Here is a 19,582-nt window from a genome sequence, read left to right on the forward strand (position 1 = left end):
CAGGAGATGGTACCGCACATCCCTTCTGTGGTCCACTATCCGCACTTAGCGCTGTGTCCTGAGAATTTTCACTTGCTGTAAAACACTCTGCTGCACCAGACTATATTGAGCGCACGCCTGTTGTACACACACACCACAATTTATTGGACACGTGTGTTCCTAGCACTCTGAGCAAAATCCTTTACGATAGCTACTATATTCATACCTATAATTATTTCCACAGGCTCAATTCCAAGGGATGGAATTTTTGTGTGAGAACATACTTTTTAAGCAAAGATATCATTTTAAGGAAACCATGGAAGCATACTGTCCATAGCTAACAGAAATATACAATTAATTTAATGTTGGAATATCCCAGGAAATTTTTCAATTTATTAAACTGGTAACTGCTACCACAATCCTTCTCCTTGTTTGGATCGTAAAATCTGTTTGCCATTTGCCATGAGGATAAATATGTGGTGATATATCATGCCCGACTAGATAACTGAACACTATGACAAGAATAGTGATAGTTATAAGCCAACACTTCATCCCTTTGAATCTTTATAAACCGCTCTATGGTAATATTATCCCCATTTTATAGATGGAACTGAGCCACAAAGATTATGTCCAGTCCCACAACTGAAGCAGAACCAGGCTGCTGGGCTACAGAAGAGCCAGGCTTCATAAACTTTCATTTTGGAGTAAGCAGCAGCAGCAGCATTATCTTTAACTACTTCTGAGTAGTTCCAGGCACTGCACTTGTGCTTCGCATATGTTCCACGTGCAAAGACACACTTTCCATGATACCTTTATGAGATGAGGGGCCCCCAACTTGACTTTGTTCTGGGCACAAAGAAAAGGATCGGTAAGTAGCTCTCCAGTTTGACATTAGACAAACTAAACAACTGCCTGAGGAAGTAAAAACATGTAGTACTGTCTTCTGTTTATCCGAAAGCTCCTAAAAGACCAAGTTTGCTGTTCCGAATCTTCTTCACTCATCGTTTGTCCACAGGTGTCGGAAAACCTCGTGCAGCGAGATGGGGACTTCCTGGTTCGCGATTCTCTATCCAGCCCTGGGAACTTCGTCCTCACCTGTCAGTGGAAGAACCTCGCTCAGCACTTCAAGATCCACCGCACGGTTCTGCGGCTCAGCGAGGCCTACAGCCGCGTGCAGTACCAGTTTGAGATGGAGAGCTTCGACTCCATCCCGGGGCTGGTGCGCTGCTACGTGGGCAACCGCCGGCCCATCTCCCGGCAGAGCGGCGCCGTCATCTTCCAGCCCATCAACAGGATGGTGCCCCTGCGGTGCCTGGAGGAGCGCTATGGCACCTCCCCGGGCCGGGCACAAGAGGGCGGCGCTGCCGAGGGGAAGCTGGACATGGCCAAGAGGCTGAGCCTCACCATGGGCTGCGTCCAGGCCCAGGAGCAGAGTTTGCCCAGGGGAAACCTCCTCAGGTGGGTCGGGGCCTCAAGGTGGCGGGATGCAAGGGGTGTTCAAGAGAGCCCAGGCTTGGCTGGGCAGACGAGGCCGAGATGGCGCTAACAGTGCACACAGTTAGCGAAGAGCTGTCACAGGCAGTGAATGAGGAGGTCTCACTTGAGCTGCATCAAAAGTAAATGGTATTCAGGCGTGGTGTAATCGCACTGCTCTTCGAGGCTGAGTCAGGAAGATCAAAAATTTGAGCCCAACCTGGACAGTTTAGCAACTTAGGAGACCCTATCTCAAAAAAGAAAAAGGACTAAAGATATAGCTCAGTGTGAAGGTCCCGAGTTCAATCCTTAGTACTGAAGGGGAAAACAAATGGTGCAGGAGCTGAGGGAGGAGAGGCCAGGCTGGTGGAGGTTGCGGGAGGAGGAGGATTTGGCAGCATAAAAGCTCGGGGAGTCTCGGTGGACATCACAGGGGCAGGGTGGCCAGGCAAGAGGCCCCGCACAGGAGCAGGGACAGGAGATGGCAGGAGGAACGTGGCGGTGGGTGTGGAGAGGAGCCCCAGGCAGGCCCAGCTGTGGTTGGGGTCCAGCCCCAAGTTTGGGCTGAAGGCGCAGGTTGGGGCTTGGTCCCTGTGAGAAGGGTATTCGACTCAGTGAGAGGAGTTGGGACGTCAGGGACAGGAGCTGTGGAGCATAGAGACTGCAGTCTGAACCTCAGGGGGCAGGGAGAGAAGAGTTCAGAGGAGTGGGTAGAAAACCAGGGCCTCAAGACCTCCCTGAGCCGCAGCACCCTGTGTTTCCTGGAGCCCAGCCCCCATGTGCGTGTTGAGTGACGGTGCCGGGGAGGAAGGAGGGCAGAGGCCGGGGTGACCGGCCCTGGCCACAGTAACGCAGCAGCCCCTCTCCTGCTCCCAGCTTCTGAGCTCCTTGCATAAACCACATGCTCTATTCCACTTGCTGGTTTTCTGTCAGATCCAGGAGGAAATGATATAAACTGGAATTTCTTTACAGCAAACATTTAGAAGCAAAACACAGGACTCTGTGAGTAATACAAATTATAGCTCTGTGCTACTGGGAGGCTCTGGGACATGTTAGTCAGCCTCTGGCTATAGACCTGTGGTTCCAGTGCTGGCTCCATGGTGAGTAGCTGTGCAACCCCGGGCAAGTCCCTTGACTTCTCTGGGCCTCCCTTTCTTGTTCTGGGAAGATGGAACTTGTGATGTTTAAATGGCTTATGCGATGCAAAGCACTTTGTGAAGGCGCATAGTAATTGCTAGGTAAGTGCTAATAATCCTAATAATGATTGTTATGTGGAAGGGTTTGAGAAGGTCCAACTCAGGGCATTTGCTGGCCAGCAGACGAGAACAGATATTTAGAAATCACTTTTTCAGTAAGGTTGGGTCTGAGATTCCCTTAAAACATAAAAAGGGTCCCCTTTCTTACGGTCCCCTTGCAAGTAGGCGGCGGCTACTCAACCACTTTAGCAAGGAGTTAATGTTGTGAACAGAGGGCGAACTTTCTTGGCAACACAGTGGGGACAGTGCTCAGGTTGGTGCTGGGAGGAGCCTCCCTGTCTGCTCCTGATACTGGTTTTAAAACTATTTTCTTAAAGATAAGAAATCAAAGAAAAACAAAGTCTAGTTTGAGGAGCAAGCCGAAGAGCCACGTTCTGAGATCGCCCTTTGGAATGCAGAGCCTCCAGTACTAATTCACCCAGGCAGCAGGCCCCGCACATCTGAAGTTGCGGGTGGGTGGGCCAGACATGGAAGGTGGCCCCAGTGGCCTGCCGCTGTGCCCCGCTGCCCTTCAGCAGCTCCCCCACGTCAGCTTTGGCCCTATGCCACCTGCTTTGACGTTGAACCGGCTGGTTGGCTGAGGGCTGGCCGCACGCCCCAGGCAAAGGTGCGTGAGCTCAGCCAGGTTGCATTCCGCCTGGCTCTGTCGGCCCCTGGAGTCTGACCAACTGATTGCTGTGGACGCTGCTTAAATGTCCCTGCTCAGAAGCTGTTTCCTTTGGAATTTGCCCTTTGACTTGCCTTATCTCTGAAGAGTTCTGGACTTTTTCTGTTGCTGGGAGCTTGAGGGTTTTTTTTGTTGGTTTGATGCTTGCAAAGGTAGGAGAGAACTTTGAAGTTTCTGTGCTTTAAGAGTTTTATGCTGCTGGGAGGCCAGTTAATGCTCATTCCAGTTTGGCTGGTGCCGTGCCTTTTCCCTCTAATAGGAGAGTCTCCACTGCTTGATGCTAAATTAGAGAAATTCCCAGTTTGATTCAGAAAGGGACAGAAGGAATGAAAGTGAATGTTGTGAAAGTGACTTTTCAACTTTTCGCAGTGCCTCCTGGTTGCTGCTTGGTGAACTTGCTAATAGCTCCCCCGCCTCCAGCAGGGGAAGGGGTCTGTGGATCCCTACCCCTACCTTGCCACACAGGGCCAGAAGGATGGGTGCAACCACCTCCCTACCGGCCCTGCAGATTGCCTGGGGGACGCTGAGATATTCAGTGAAATAGAAAGTGCCCCATAGCTTCCTTCCAACCGACACTGAAGCATTATGGAAAACGCCTGTTGGTTAAACAGGTCATTCCCCCAGAGTTGGAAAGTAATTTTAGGATCTTTCAAAAGTACACATTCCAGTTCATCAGATTTTCCCCATAGTGCCATGAAACTTTTACTCTGCTCTGTTCAGCAAGATGGGAGGGCTCAGAGGAGGCATCCCAGGACTTAGCTGTCTTGGGGACATAGGATGGTACACTCAGCAGTCGTATTTATAATAATCTCCCCGTCAGTAGTGATTCCTCCTCCGTGTACATTCCTTTACTGTTAGGGTATGCATAGCACTCCTGTTTTCTGCAATTTCTTTCTTTCTTTCTTTCTTTTTTAACTTTTCATGACATTGCCTAAAGTTTTTACAACTTAATGACATTTCTGCCCCGTCTGTCTTCGGCTTCAGGAACAGAGAGAAGAGCGGCAGCCAGCCAGCCTGCCTGGATCACACACAGGACAGGAGGACCTCGGCCCTCAAAGCCCATCAGTCAGAAAGTCACCTGCCGATCGGTATGTCTGGGGTTTTCAGCAGGGAGGGTGGCAACGTGACCCTGACGCCTTTAGGCTGTTGCCCTGTTCTTTTAGTCCCCTAGCCAAGGCTCCATGCCTGCCGCACAGGAGAGGCTATTTATGGTTGCGAAGCACTGAGCGGGATGTTTTGTAAGTTCAAGCCTTCAAGGTGGATGTGATTATCCCTATTTTGCATTTGAGGAAACTGAGGCATAGAGAGGTAAAGTGCCTTGTCCAGAGTTGCCTAGCATCTGAAGCCAGGTTTTTTACTGGTTTTGTTTTAATGGAGTCTCACTATGTTGCCCAGGCTGGTCTTGAACTCCTCCTAGGTTCACATGGTCCTCCCTCAGCCTTCTGAGTAGCGGGGGCTACAGGCACAAGCCGCTGCACATGGACGGAAGCCAGGTTTTCTGATTTCGAATCCATTCCACAAATGTGGTCTTCATGACAAATGAGTTGACTCCCTTATCCTGTCCTCGGGCAGGGGTGAGTGGGTTGATCCTAGAGATCCTGGCAGAGCAGCTGTCCAAAGAGCTTTTCTCCTTTCATGACCAGAAGAGGGAATGATAAGGTGAGGGGTATGGGGAACCTAGTGAGCAGTCACATGAGTAGCACATGGGGTTATTTTCTGTTCTTTTCATGAGTGACTTCCTGGGACCACAGTGATTTTCCTGATGTCCCTTTGTGAACCGCTCTGTGTGGGTTACCTCTGTCTTTGTAGCTCTCCCCTGTGCCTCTAGCTCTCCCTGGCTTTGAGAGTGACTCGGGGCCCTGGCTGCTGTGTAGCTAAAGACATGTGTTTTTTCAGGCAAGACTGCGTTATCCACTGCTGCCCAAGGTCAGCTCGTTTTCCTGTTCTGACTTCTGAGACCATAACATGACGTTGCGGCTCTCAGCAGGCAGCCCTTGGAATTGTGAATTGCCCCAGAAGTGTGGGGCAGGGCCAGGCTGGCCTTCTGCTGTTCTAGACTGCTCTAGACTGGGCTTGAAGCCCACCCCCTGAATCAGAGGGGTGAAAATTGAAAGCCCAGGGCACAGAGCAGGGGCTGGGAGCTGTTACTGTAGTTCTGTTTGTTTTCTGTTCTCCACACGGCTGCGCTTTCTCTGACCTTCTCTCTCCTCGCAGGCTGTCAGCTGCCCCCTCAGTCCCAGCGGATGGACGCAAGCCCCTGCCCAAACTCACCCGTGTTCAGGACGGGCAGTGAGCCCACGCTGAGCCCAGCGGTTGTTCGCAGGGTCTCCTCGGACAAGAGGGCAGGTGAGGCACTGCGGGGATCAGACAGCCAGCTGTGCCCCAAGCCACCCCCCAAGCCCTGCAAGGTGCCCTTCCTCAAGGCGCCCGCCCCGCCGGCTGCCGGGCTCAACTCAGAGGCCAACTACTGTGAACTGAACCCCGCCTTTGGTGCAGGCTGCGACAGTGGAGCAAAGCTGCCCTCACGTGCCCAGGGCAGCCCCGCAGAACTGCTGGCAGCCAAACAGAATGGGGCAGCAGGTCCCCGGCACTCCGGCACGAACTACTTGATTCTTGATGGGGTCGACGGAGCCAGACCTGGGGACCTCCCGGGAGCACAGATGGGTGAGGGGCAGGAAGACAAGTGCAAGTTTGTGAGGCCCCTCCTGGAGACTGTGTCCTCCTTCAGGCCCAATGACTTTGAGTCCAAGCTCCTTCCTGCTGAGAACAAGCCCCTGGACACAGCTATGCTGAAACGGGCGAAAGAGCTGTTCATTAACAGCGACCCTAAGGTCATCGCCCAGCACATGCTGAGCATGGACTGCAAGGTAAGTGCAAGCCCGGCAGCCAGGCTTCTCCTGGCTTTTGGAAGGTTTGCACGGGAGCCTTTCTGGCCTTACTCTATCTGCTGGTCAAGTGCTTTGCTCCTAAGAAAAGTCTGAAGATAAAAAGGGTGTGGGATTTATTTTCAGGGTGCGACCCAGAGTCCAGACAACCTTTGCCCAGGCAGGAAGCTGATAAACTTTGCCTTAGACAGAAGGAGAGCAGGGCGTCCCACCCGAGCTGGTGACAGGAGTTGCTACAGAATCTACTCTTCTCTCACTTGGTACTTCGTTAAAAATTCTCCCCTGGCCTCAACCTCATTAGGACCGGTAGAACCAAAGGAGAATGGATTGAGATGAAAATGTAATTTCTGGAATAGCAGAGCCCTGATTATTTTTATTTCATTATATATACTATATATTTTGTTACTAAAATGATCTCCAAAGTAAACAAACTTGCTGGGCATGGTGACACATGCCTGTAATCCCAGCACTCAGGAGGCTGAGGCAGGAGAATCACAAGTTCAAGACCAGTCTGGGCTACATAGTGAGTTACAGGTCAACCTGAACTACATAGTGAAACTCTGCTTAAAAAAGTAACAAATTTTGTGATGCTGACCACTGAACACAGGGCCTCACACATGCTAGACCAGTGCTCTATCATTAAGCCTATGTCCCTTACCCATAAATAAACATTTTTAAAGTTACTTTGATTTTTGGTGAGTACAGTGGCATGCTCATGTAGTTTCAGCACTCCGGAGTTTGAGACCTACCTGAGCACTATAACAAGACTCTGTCTCAAAAAGTAAAATAAAAAAAATACCCTGGCTTTTATTTTTTACAATAATTGCTTGATTTAGGAAAAGTTAAAATCACACAAAATCCAGTTTCCGTGGTAATCACCATTGGCAACCCTTGGTGTCTGCGCTTGGTGTTACATTATTTGTTCTGCACGGGGAGACATGTAAATAATGCATGAATAACTGTTGGCTTTGTTTTGTTTACTATTTTGGGGATTGAACCCAGGCCTGGAACCTACTAGGCAAGCACTTTACCACTGAGCTACATTCCTAGCCCTTTCTTAAATTTTGAGGCAGGGTCTCCCTAAGTTGCCTAGGCTGGGCTCAAACTTGTGATCCTCCTGCCTCAGCCTTTTGAGCATCTAGGATTACAGCTGTGCACCACCATGCCTGGCTGCTTGATGTTTCTTTGCCATGCAAATGAGACTGGTCTGGACATACTAATCGAAAGCCAGAGTCCTTCATTGGACAACATAACTGTCTTTCCACATGACTAAATACAGCTGTTTATATCAGCATGGCTTTGATAGGCATCATTACTTTTAGGTGCAGGGGCTTTTGCGCATTGGTGGTCTCAAGGCAACCTCTTCAGAGAGGTATTTCTCAACAACAGGTTCTTGGGCTGGGGTGGGCTCAGTCCACTTCAGTATAAAACAGCCGATCTCTGGTGAATGGATTGACAGATGAGGCCGCAGTAAGGTTTGAAGTCCTTTTTTCAGGTGAATCTTTTTCATTCGTAGCTGAGGGAAGTCAATTAACTTCAAATGTCAGGATTTATTTAAGAATCAGATCTTTGTTCCTTAGTCAGGAATCATGACTGGAAACCTAGTCTCTGCGCACTCCTTCAGGGAGTTCTGAAGTAAGTTAAGGGCCCCCAAAATGACCTCAAGGAACTGGTTTCCTGGTTGTGCTGGCCCTCCCTGCAAACAGTTTGAGGGACCCCTCAGCAATCAGTGACCCTAGCTGCCCAGTCCTGGGAAGTGGTCCATGCTGAGTGGGTAGAGAAGGGGCCCCCTACTGGGGAAGCCCAGAGGAGAGAGCCAGGAAGGGTGCTCTAGAAGCACAAGGCTTGTTGACTCCACTGGCTGTATGTCCAAGGGCAGTGCATACATGGCCAGGCAATTTGCAGGGTTAAGTTCTGACCTATCTTTAAACTGTTTGGAGGTGGGAGAATTGAGGATTTCTGTTCCAGTGTGTCAGTCCCACTGGGTCCCAGAACTGAGAGCAGAACCATGCCAACAGGCCAGGAGTGAGACTCCAGTCTGGTATGCACCTGCTGGGGTCTCCACAGAGAAGCTCCTTGTAAAAACATGAGCCTGGGTTGACAGAACAGCTCAACTCCCAGGGGGAGTGAATGCTGTGGCCTCCGGGCTTGATGATGATGTATGAGAGGAGATGCCTGCCCCCTACTTTGCAGGAGATTGGAATCTTCCCATCTCCTTTGACAGCCACGAAACTAGGGCCAGAGTCTGTTCTCAACTGAGAAATGTGGTACACCCTCTTTCTTGCTCTAGGGCATGTTGTCCTCCTGGTGGAGGCCACTGCCATGTCTGCCCCTGAGTGCTCCAAAAAAAGAACCACATGGAGATGCTAGACATTGAGGAACCAGGCTGGACTGTGCCCACCCCAGCCCTGTGGCAGAGCTGCGTTCAGTCCTCTTTCCCTCCTTCCAGCTTTATTTCCCTGTTCTCTTCCTGGAATCACCAGCACAGTCAGTGTCTCTGAGAGGAGAAATTGTTCCCTACCACAAATGTAGTGGCAGCCAGGCAGGGCCACCCACTGAGCCAGCAGCAGGCATTGGGCAGCATCTGGGGCTCACATGCTGTTTTCCATCAATGCACACAGCCCTGGGACTGATGCCCTGAAAGCTATCAGGAAGCCTGAGTGCCATGGAGTCCAGCAATGTCCAGCGCCCACCTGCAGGGCCTCTCACTGCAAAATGGGTGCTGTCCTTGCCTCACCCATTGGTGACCTTCCACCTGTGTCTTTTTCCCATAAGTGAGGCCAGGGAGTAAAGATTTTGGCCTCTGAGTGTGAAGTGCCTGAGTTTGAATCCCATCTCTGCATGGCTCTTTCTCTCTTCCTCTATACCTAACTGGTCGAGAAAACTGAGATAATGTAAAGCCCTGGGCATTTGCCTGGTCCAGAGTGAGCACTAAATGTTTATTATTTATTAGTGTTAAGTATTCAGCATTGATTGAGCTCCTACTGTGTACCAAGGCAGCTCAGGTTCTCTGCCCTGCCTCTGGTAGGGGCAAAGTAGAAAAGGACAGCAAAACAGGAACTTGAACTACAACCCAAGAGGGAAGCATCCTGCAGGGAAGGCATGGGAGCTGGGGGCCCTGGACAGGTCCTTGAACCAGAGCTTATGGCTAGCGACGGGTGGTATGAGATGTTTGGAAAGCTGAGGAGTTGCCAGGTGAACACAAACTGTATCCTGTAGGCAGCAGGAAGGCATATTTGCAGGGTCTCAGATAACAAAAGCCATGGGGAGAGAGGCTGGTTTACAAAGGATCCTTTTGAAATTGCAACCTAAGTCTGTTTGCAACTGAAGAACATTCGGGTGAAGATGGTGGGATGGGGTAGGAAGGGGAGGGCTGGTGGGTCTCACCTATAGTGCTTCTCAGTCTCTACTTCTGGGCTCGTACCAGGTTTCTCCTTTCAAAACACTTTACTGTCAGGTGAGGGGTCCTCTGTGCTAGGGCAGCAGAGCCAGCGAGCAGAGCCTGGCGTTCTCATTGCATTTCAGAAGGTCCCTGGCAACTGGGAGGACGGCCAGGTCAGGTCCCGCCAGCCTCCCTGGGTCACCACAGCAGTCTCCTCGGTGGTAGAACGAGGAGAAATGAGCAGAGTGCTAAAATCAACTGCCAACTACGCCAGTTGTTGGCTCCCTGGGGTGGCGGGGGAGAGTTTCGTGGGTGAGGTCCCAAGGTTAAAGAACACACATGTGGAAGACGTCAGCAACAATAGAAGGCAGCATAGAACAGAGTGAGAGCCGCCTGCGTCTTTATTGTATAATTCTTATACAGGCTGTTATCTCATATTTACATTCCTGTATAATGCTGTAACCAGCATGTGCATGTTTACCTGTGCTAAGTCATGCTTACGTAACTGCATCCCACTGTGCACAGGTGCTACACAAGAGGGGTCACATCCTCAAATGTCCTTAGATGCCCCTGAGCTTTGACACAGTCGGAGTGGTTCCCCACGTCTCACCCCCTCCAAGGTCGGGGATATATAAATGAATATTTTATACGTAACGGCACAAGTATCCATACTTAACAAATCAAGAACCATGTGGTTTTGCAAAACCACTTTTTTCATTTGCACGGTTTCATCCATAAGCAACATCAAAGCCTGGCACATAACATTCAAGGCTTGGGCTTTATGTTGAGCAAGGGGTTTAACCTGGAGGGCTAAGTTTATGGTCTTTGCCCCTGGTCAGATGCTATTGCTAGTCAGACACTATTCCTAGTGGCATCCCATAGGCAGCAGTCAATTTTCAGGTCAGACACTGTTCCTAGCGGTCAACAATTGCAATGCCTGATCAGAGCATCTGCTGAGTCATTTCCTGGTGAGAAGAGGGGCTTCTGTTCTGAACCATGATAACCTATATGGTGAGCTTTTGGGTCATGCTCCCATACTTCTCAACATAAGATGGTGCCCCACAAGCGATGGTGCCCTGTCTGTCACTCTGGAACTGCCCAAGCCGGCTGCCAGAGCGTCAGCCCCCTAAAGACGGCCCAACTGTCTGCGCATACAGTCTGCGACTCTGCCCACTGGCTTGACCTGCCTGTTCCAGTTTCAAACCAGAGTACTTCCATGCTGGACTAGACAGCAACTGCTGTCCACTGTGGGGTTGGCTCACAGGTAGACCCATCAGTGTATCTGGCATCAGCCAGAGGTCCGTCCTTCCCTTCCGCACAGGGACTGGGGCTAAGTCTTGTATCCGTCCTCCCAGATGGGTCCCAGAACTGTTGCCAGTTCAGCTGCCAACAGGCTAGCTGAGAAAGTGGCCGCTGCTGGAGGTAGGTCCCCCAGTGCATGAGAGTGGGGGCCTGTGCCACCCGACTCCTGGGACAGGCTGTGCACATCCGTGCCTAGCCCTGTCTCTGTCCCGTGGCTCCTCACAGGATGCAGAGCAGTGTACACCGCTGCTGTTCTCAGTCATGGAATACCAGCTCTTGGCTCCCTTCTACAGCCGTGACCAAAACCCAACAGTGTGCTTTTAGCTTCCCCTGTGTTTGCCATAGGCCTCAGCCAAATCCGTCATCATCCGCATGGACCATTAGGATAAATGGCAGGGTAGGGCCAGTGACTCGTAGGGCTGGCACCTGTGAAGGGCAGCGGGAGGCTGGAGCATGCGGCGTTCATGCTGCCCTGCTGGGCCCCGCCCACAGTAAAGGATCCTCTGTACTGTAAAGGGTGCTATAAGGGGTCCTCCTCTGCATTTGGGGACCGAACTTTAACCCTATAGTGTGGACTCAAGGTTCTCTTGTCCGGGAGCTCAGCCAGGGGAATCCAGTATGGCCCTAAGAAAGAGACTGGGGATGGCAGTGTCTACTCTGAAGACAGAAGAGGCCTTTCTCTCAGAACAGGGGTCGCAGAATGCCTGCTCGTGCTTGCAGAGCAAGATGGAATCACTGGCGAGCCTCAGTCTGATTACAGAGTGTCTGTGGGTTGGAAGGCACCCCACAGAGGCGCGGGGTTTGGAGCTTCTGACAGGACAGCTGTCCAAACAAGTGAGGAAGTGTGTGGAGAGGGTATCGAGGCTGCCTTGCCAGAGTCGAGGCAGAAAGCTTTTTCCCAAGAAAAAATTCTGATCCAGCCAGAATGCTTCCCATTTCCCTCTGATCAGCTTACACAGTCTAACAGCTTTAGGGGACCCTCAGGTTATCGGAACCCTTTGCCAAGTCCTTGAGAAAGGTGAACTAACTTGCCAGTGGGTTAAACAAGGGGAGACTGAGGCCTGAAGAACAGACGTGAGAACACATTATGGCTTCTGCATCCTGTTTGAGGGTTTACCACGGGGCAGCTAATTCCACAGGCTCATCTGTAGGGATACTGGTGGTTCCTTTATTCAACCACAGAAGTTAAGGCTCAGGGTTAATAATACTGACCAAATTTCCAGATGTTTTTTGTGGCCTATTATGAAGACATCTGCACTGCTCATATGCCTGGGATAATTACAGTCAAGGCCAAGTCCTCCGACGGAGAAGAGGAATTGTCCTGTGCCTGCTGTGTCCAGCCCCGGCTAGACCTGTTGTATCTGCTAGTTGCATTGTCATTACATCGGCGTGTAGTGGAGTCGTAGCCCTGTTACAGAGACACACTGACACAGTTGTAACATCTCAACGTTACGTGTTCGTGCTGTAAATGGCCAACTAATGCCTGAGTTCAATAAACTGTGATTACGTACTAGAACTGAGATGGGGTGGGAGCTGGCTTGGACTAAGATTTCCTTTAAGAAAAGCCTTTTAGGAAGAGACAGAGAATGTTTGAGACATTGGGTTTCAGATCACTGTACGCGTTTGTAATAGTTTTCAGATGTAGAGTGCATTTACTGAACCCAAGGGAGGCGTAATCAAGGGTAATAGCAGCCAGCCATGGCTGTTAAGTGAGAACATGAATGGCAAAGCCCACAGCAGAGGGGAGCTTGGATGGGACTCTGCTTTTCCACAGCAGGGGATAACGGCTCCACACACACACACACAACCCTGGTGTTGGCAGCAAAACATCACAGCAGGTTCCAGCCTGTGTCAGACAAAAGCTCGACAAATTAAAGTGTTCTCTGATGGGCAGGAACATGTACCAGGTCTGCGGATTCTGCAGAACAGTTGAGGTGTTCCCCCAATCTTTCCTTCCCCCTGAATTTGATATTCTAGTATGTGCATTAAAATGTCACAAATATCATATAAGAGCTATGCTGCAGCTGAGCTCTGCTGCAGCTCATAAAGAGATACAAGTAAAGGACATCCCCAGCATCCCAGTTTAGTGTGCTGCTTTTCACACACAGAATCTGCTCTCTGGCCAGCCCTCTTGCTGATCTAGTGAATTTCAACTTCACTCCTGGCAGGTTGCTAGGATACTCGAAGTCTCTGAAGAGATGAGGAGGAACATGGGTGTGAGCTCAGGGTTGGAGCTTATTACCTTGCCTCATGGACGCCAGCTGCGCCTGGACATAATCGAAAGGTGAGCAGTGCTATCCTCTGCCTTTCCCACCCTTTTCAACACCTTGCAGGTTTTGGAGGGCGGAAGGAGCAGCACCAGCCCTGCCTGCCTCAGCGTCATCTTGTGGCCACAGGGGACTCTTCTCAGAAGGCTGCGCTGAGAATTCCTGGAGATGCACAAAGACAGGATACAGCACAAGTCAGGGACAAAGAGCACCCTCCTGGCCCTGTTCCCAGAGCGAGTGGATGGAGAGAAGAGCCCTGTGTGTGGCTCATAGGCATCCAACCAGCCTGGGGCCCCGGGTCCTGCTGGGCTGCAGACATCTTCCTGCTCCCCATGGCCCCCAGCCCCATCTCAGGAGCTGTGGGAGGTGGGGGTTGGTAGGTACGGAGAAGAAAAGCTTGTGAACATTTTCTTTGTGGGGTGGACAAAAGGAGAGTCAGTGGTCAGAGGAGGATGGCACTCAGCCCCTGGCCTCCAAAGTATCTCTGCTCCAAAGAGTCTCTGCTGTCCTCTCTCAAAAAGCCAGGGCCCTGAGTGCCCACAAAAATGCACATGCAGGAATATGGATCTACAGAAATTAGACACGCAGCGAGGCATGCTTTTAGGAAAAGAAGTATGAGTAAATGTCCTTATTTACCTCAAAAGCCAGCTTTTCTGACATATTAAAAAAAAACAACAAAAACCTGACTTGAGCAAGACTGTCTTATCTTAAATTTTCTCTTTATACAACAAATACCATGGTGGCCATGACTGACTCCAGGGCTTCCCATGATGCTTTTGGTCATGGTCCTGTCCAGTTCAAATATCTGCACTGGCCACTGTGTTAGCCACTACCACTCGTGGCTACAGGGCACCTGAAATGTGGCTACTGAGTATAAGGTGGCTAGCACATGCCAGCCTCTTAGGAAGTAAACAGCCCATCTCAGACAACCTTCTGGGGATGGATACAGCTGCTTTCAAGGTTCCTTGGCTTTAAATTTGTTAAGACAACTCCAGTGCTGCTGTTGCGTTGGCCTCGCAGCCCCAGATGCGCCCATAGAAAACAGCGAGAGTGTTAAGCTGAAGACATACAGAGCACGGAGGTTAAGAAGAGGCCCATGCAGACTGTAAGGACATCCGTGTTTTGAGGATTGGAGACAGTACAGATCCTATGACTGAACTGCCCTTTGCCTGATTCCGGCCTCCTCCCCTCGTGCCCAGGGCTTGGCTTTTCGGTTCCACTGACTTCCTCTCCGTTGTTGTCAGGGCCAAGGGTCACCATTTCACTTCCACAGTCTCCTGTGAACTTTCCAGCCTGAAAGCTCCCCAGATGTCAGGCCTGTGACTCTGAGCTTTATTTTACCAGTGCTGGGGTATGGGTTCTAAGCCCAGGCTGTGGCAAGCAGGCTTGGGACTTCTCTCTTGGCTGTTCTGACTTTCACTTTTGTCAGCATCCATTTATATTTTTTCTCTAGATTTCTGCTGGCCTGGGGTCTCACTCCTTAGCCTGTTTCTTGTCCAAAGCTGCCTTGTTCTGGAGCCAGGAAGTGGTTTAATTAATTAGTGTTTTAGTTAAATAAAGGCTAAGGTCACAAGGGTCCTGAATAGCCCAATGACATCACTTTCTTGCCTTTCAGGGTCAGCTCTAACTAGCGATGATTTCTTATTTACCACCTCACTTATCCTGGGCACGCTGAGCTGGAAATGGCCTCTGTGTGACATTTGAGTGCCTCCTACTCCTGACCTGTTGGCATGAATGCTAGACTCTCCATCCTGACTCATTCACTCCAGTGGTAGACCCAGGAGGTCCTGGGCAAGTGGATGAATTAATGGATATAATTACCCAGCTGATACATTAGGTCTTAAAGGAGAGAACCTGTCTTTTATCAAGGAGACCATTAAAACATAGGGACAACAACAACAAAACATTGATAAAAGAATTAATTGATATGGGAAATTAGTCTATTGCTCTTAAAGACATATCTAAAATGTTCCACGCAGTGTTAATACTCTGTAAAAGGGTACAAAATTCTTCAACAGACCTATGTTTGGATTCATTAATTGAGAAAGACAAGAAACCAGAAAAAAAAGATACACTGAGAAAAAGGAAAGAGACAGGCAAATTGAGCCAAGACATAGAGGGACAGACACACAAATAGAGATAACAGTGGTAACAAAAACTGTCTATTAGGTGCCTATTATTTTTATAACCCCACCCAATCTCCTTTTTTTATACCTGCTCCCATTTTACAGATGAAAAAACTGAGAAGAGCAGTTAGGTACCAGCTTCAGATCACACCACAAGCAAACATCATGCACATTTATGTGCACATACACTCAGCGATGTTGAAACTCATTACTTACTTGAAAAACACTGGAGAAATTAGTAATGCTAGTCATTGCTTGCTATCCTTTGTTCAGGGGTGATGTTTTGGTTACTTTTCTCACGTTGCTGAGATAAAATACCCAACACCCAGAATTAAGGAAGGAAAGGTTTATTTAGCTCACAGTTTGTGGAGGTTTCAGTCCATACTCAGTTGGCAGGGTGGCACATGGCAGAGGGCAACCGTTCACAGCAGCAGAAGATAACAATAGCAGCAAGAGCAAAATGGAGGAGCCGGGGCAAGCAGCCTCTTTCCCTCCCTTTCATTGTACGCAAACTACCCGCCCCAAGGCAGGTGTAGCGTTCACATCCATCATTTCAACATTGGACTATAAATCAATCAAAAATCTAGAAGCCTGCCCCATGACTGCATGAGGATTTGGGGGGACATGCAGACACAAACCATAACATTCCACCCCTGGCCCCCCAAAGACTCATATACATCCTTTTATGTAAAAGACATTTTAGTCCATCTCTAAGAGTTGCCAAAGTCCTAACATTTTCAGCACTGCTGAAGAGTCCAAGTACCAAGCCTCCTCCAAGATGTAAGGCAAACTCTTAGCTGTGAGCCCCTGTACAAATTAAAAGTTAAACACTTCCAACATTCAATGGCACAAAATAAACAGTACCATTCCAAAAGATACAAACAGGGGGACACAGAGCATTGGGACCAAAGCAAGTCCAACATCCAACAGGGCTAACATCAAGTCCCGCAGTTCTATACTCAACATCCAAGGCAATCTGTGACAAATTGTGAGCTCCAAAGGGCTTGCATGACTCTGCTCTATGGCACTTCTGGTGGTGTAGTTCCCACAGCTTCTCTCTTAAGCCTTCTGCTTTGCTCCCTCCTTGCAGCTTTCCTCAGACAATCCACATTCCTGGTTTTTCCAGACTTCCGAGGTCTACACTGCACCTCTTGCATCACACTCAGCTTCACACACTGCACTCTCGGGGGCACACTGCCTGGCCTCTGAGGCCTTCTTCTGAAATCGAGGTGGAAGCCTTTTTAACCTCAGAACTCTTGCATTTTGCATGTGCCTAAAACCAGAGCCACGTGGATGATGCCAAGGCCTGCTGCCAGCTGGAGCAATAGCCAAGCTTTCCTCTTTATGACCATTGGGGTCAAGTGCCCGGATTGCTGGGCACTCCGCACCTGATTCTGAGGAGCAAATTCTCTGTGCTGCCGGAATTCTGCAATATGGAGCTCTGCAGCTTTCTTCTGAAAGCAAAGTCTATCACTTTTGCAGTTTTAAGGCTGCAAAGGGTAGAGACTTGCTATTTCTTGTGATGCCCTCTTGTTCCTCCCCAGCAGTGAAGATCACCTCAGCTCTATCTTTGCAGTCCACAGTTTTACTGGAACTTCCTTTCTGGCCAAACTCACAACATTTTAAATCATCCTGCTGGGCTCTTTGCTCTTGATTCTCAACAGAAATCTGGCTGAAAGCCCCCAACAACAGCCATTCCACCACCTCTACATTCAACTACCTTAAAATTTCTTCTGCCAGATTAACTAGTCTACTGCCCTTAATCTGTTTTAGGCAAAGTCTCTGGACACAAGCTAAATGAGACAAACTTCCTGCCAAGCCATAACACACATCATCTGAAGTCCAGTTCCCAATGCAGTCCTTCTTCCCAGCAGAAGCCTCCCAAACGTGGTCTTTACTGGAAGGATTTCTATCAGCCTTCTCTGGTCTTCTGAGCTCTGACCAGAATCTCCTGTACAGAACAGCTGAAGGCATTCCAGTGCTTCTCTTTCAGGCAACATCTCCAAACCTTTCCAAACACTTCCCACAAGCCATTTCCAAAGACTCTTGAACCACGTGGTCAGGTATAGTCACAGCAATGACCCCACATCTTTAGTACCAAATTCAGTCTGTCCTGGTTATTTTTCTTTCATTGCTGGGACAAAATATCTGATGCCCAAAGTTAAGGAAAGAAAAATTTATTTAGCTCATAGTCTATGGAAGTCTCAGTCCATACTCAGCTGGCTCCAAGGCAAGGCGGCACATGGTAGAGGGCAACTGTTCATGGCGGCAGAAGATAGCAATAGCAGCAAGAGCAAAATGGAGGAGCAGCGGCAAGCAGCCTTTTTCTTTCCCTTATACTGTATGCAAACTACCTGCCCCAAGGCAGGTGTAGCACTCACATCCGTAATCCCAACATTGGACTATAAATCAATCAAAAAGAAGCCTGCCCCATGACTGCATGCAGATTTGGGAGGACATGCAGACACAAACCATAACAGAGGGCAAGAGGTAGACCAGCACACCTGGGCACAAAGCAGGGCATGGAGTGACTTCCTAGCCTGTGAACTTGCAGTGTCATCCCAGAGCTTCAAAGGCATGTTTTATTTTAGTAACCAGAGCTATGAGTTGAGATTCATCTTCCAGCACTTATACTATAGCCTGGAAAAAATTCAACCAAGACAGTTCAGGCCAAATACAATAAACTCCTGGGTCCAGCTTGACAGAGGGAAGAAAGGGTCCATCTGTTTCCTGCCACCAGCCAACCCTGTTCATGTTGGTCCTGTTGTTACGTGGAGAAAAGGTCACCTGCTTCCTGCTCTGAGTCTGAGTTTGACCCAAGTAGTCCAGGGTGAGAAAAGGGAGGATTGCTAAGGGAAGTGAGATTCTATCAGGCTCTGACCTTACAGGCAAATGAATTCCTTCTCATCAGTTATTCAGTCTTTGTCCCCATCTCATTCACTTTGTGGCCTGTAACTGGGGTTGCAGAACACGTTCTTAGCTCCTCTCTCTTCCCTTTTCCCGATGTGGAACTGTGTCGTCTCCTGGGATTGAGTACTGTATATCCTTTCACTTTTTTGTCCTTTCTGTGCCCGAGTCCCGGGGCTCAGTGGAGGTGGCCCCCGCTTCGCCAAGGATGGTATTCTCAGTGTATGTGCGTGTGTGTGCGTGTGTGTGTGAGTGTGAGACCTGGTGTCTCCTTGGAGCTCTCGTGGTGCAGGGTACAAGGAGCCACATATTCCTGAGCCGCTTTGCCCCAGGAGATCTTCATGCCCTCAAGGCCAGAGTTGAACCTATCCTTGTCCAGGTCATCCTACTTTTAGACCATATTGCGCCTTCTGTGTCCTGGCCCGGGCCCTGGCACAATCTGCCTGCTTGGGAATGGTCTCTGTTGAGACTGGCTCTCCAAAATGTCTGACCTGCCAGCACATTTCACAGCAATAGAACCAAATGGTGCAAAAACAGTCCCATTTCTGGCTGATTTGGTGTAGTCTTCTAGACCCATTAACTTGAGCCTAACCACTGATCTTCCTTTCAGACACTGCACAATGGCCATCGGCACTGCGGTGGACATTCTGGGCTGCACAGGCACTTTGGAGGACCGAGCAGCCACCCTCAATAGGATCATCCAGGTGGCGGTGGAACTGAAAGATTCCATGGGGGACCTCTATTCTTTCTCAGCCATCATGAAAGGCCTGGAAATGCCACAGGTAAATTCCATTTGCTTTGTGAGGCCCCTTGAAGAAGTCTGCACAACCATGCTTGGCAAATCAGAGAATTTTAGTCAGTGTCTAAAGATAAATCAAGTATCAGTGAAAACTACCTTACGGAGCAACTAAGAGCAGTGTTTGAAGTATTTCAGCTCTATTTATAAAAACAGTGTATAATTGCTAATAGTCCACACTTTGGAAGGATGACTCCTGTTAATGTGTATCACGGCAACCCCCGCTCCTGGAGAACGAGCTAGGATAGACGTTTGGCTCGCATATGTTGTGTAACAGTAGCTGCTTTCATCTGGGTCACCAGGTGTGCGGCCTTTTTGGGGTAGTGATGGCAGTTAAGCCACTGGGGAAGCTTCTGTCAGAGAATCCCCAAAGTGCTCTGTCTCACAGTACTGTCAGCAAGTCACCTGAAGCAGACTCTTCTGTTAAAAATTGAAATTCTTGGCTCACCTGCCATTCTAACTCCCTAATTAGAATTTCTAAACTCAGGCATTTGAATTCATCTGCATTGGCAGGATTTTTTCGGATGAATGTCAAACATGAA

The 19,582-nt window shown here is 49.4% G+C and overlaps 1 protein-coding gene across 1 annotated transcript in view; it reads left to right on the forward strand.

Moving 5' to 3' along the window:
- Positions 1-19,582, forward strand: part of Bcar3 (breast cancer anti-estrogen resistance 3) — a gene marked incomplete at its 5' end in the record, with an annotated part of 113,988 nt that overhangs the window by 85,351 nt on the left and 9,055 nt on the right. Inside the window, 5 exon segments of the mRNA XM_013514437.1 lie at positions 995-1,437; positions 4,360-4,463; positions 5,590-6,242; positions 13,113-13,228; positions 18,855-19,026. Of these exon segments, the coding sequence (XP_013369891.1) occupies positions 995-1,437; positions 4,360-4,463; positions 5,590-6,242; positions 13,113-13,228; positions 18,855-19,026 (1,488 nt within the window).

Source organism: Chinchilla lanigera, unplaced genomic scaffold (genome assembly GCF_000276665.1).
Source record: "Chinchilla lanigera isolate Chin_1 unplaced genomic scaffold, ChiLan1.0 scaffold00022, whole genome shotgun sequence".
NCBI lineage: Eukaryota > Metazoa > Chordata > Mammalia > Rodentia > Chinchillidae > Chinchilla > Chinchilla lanigera.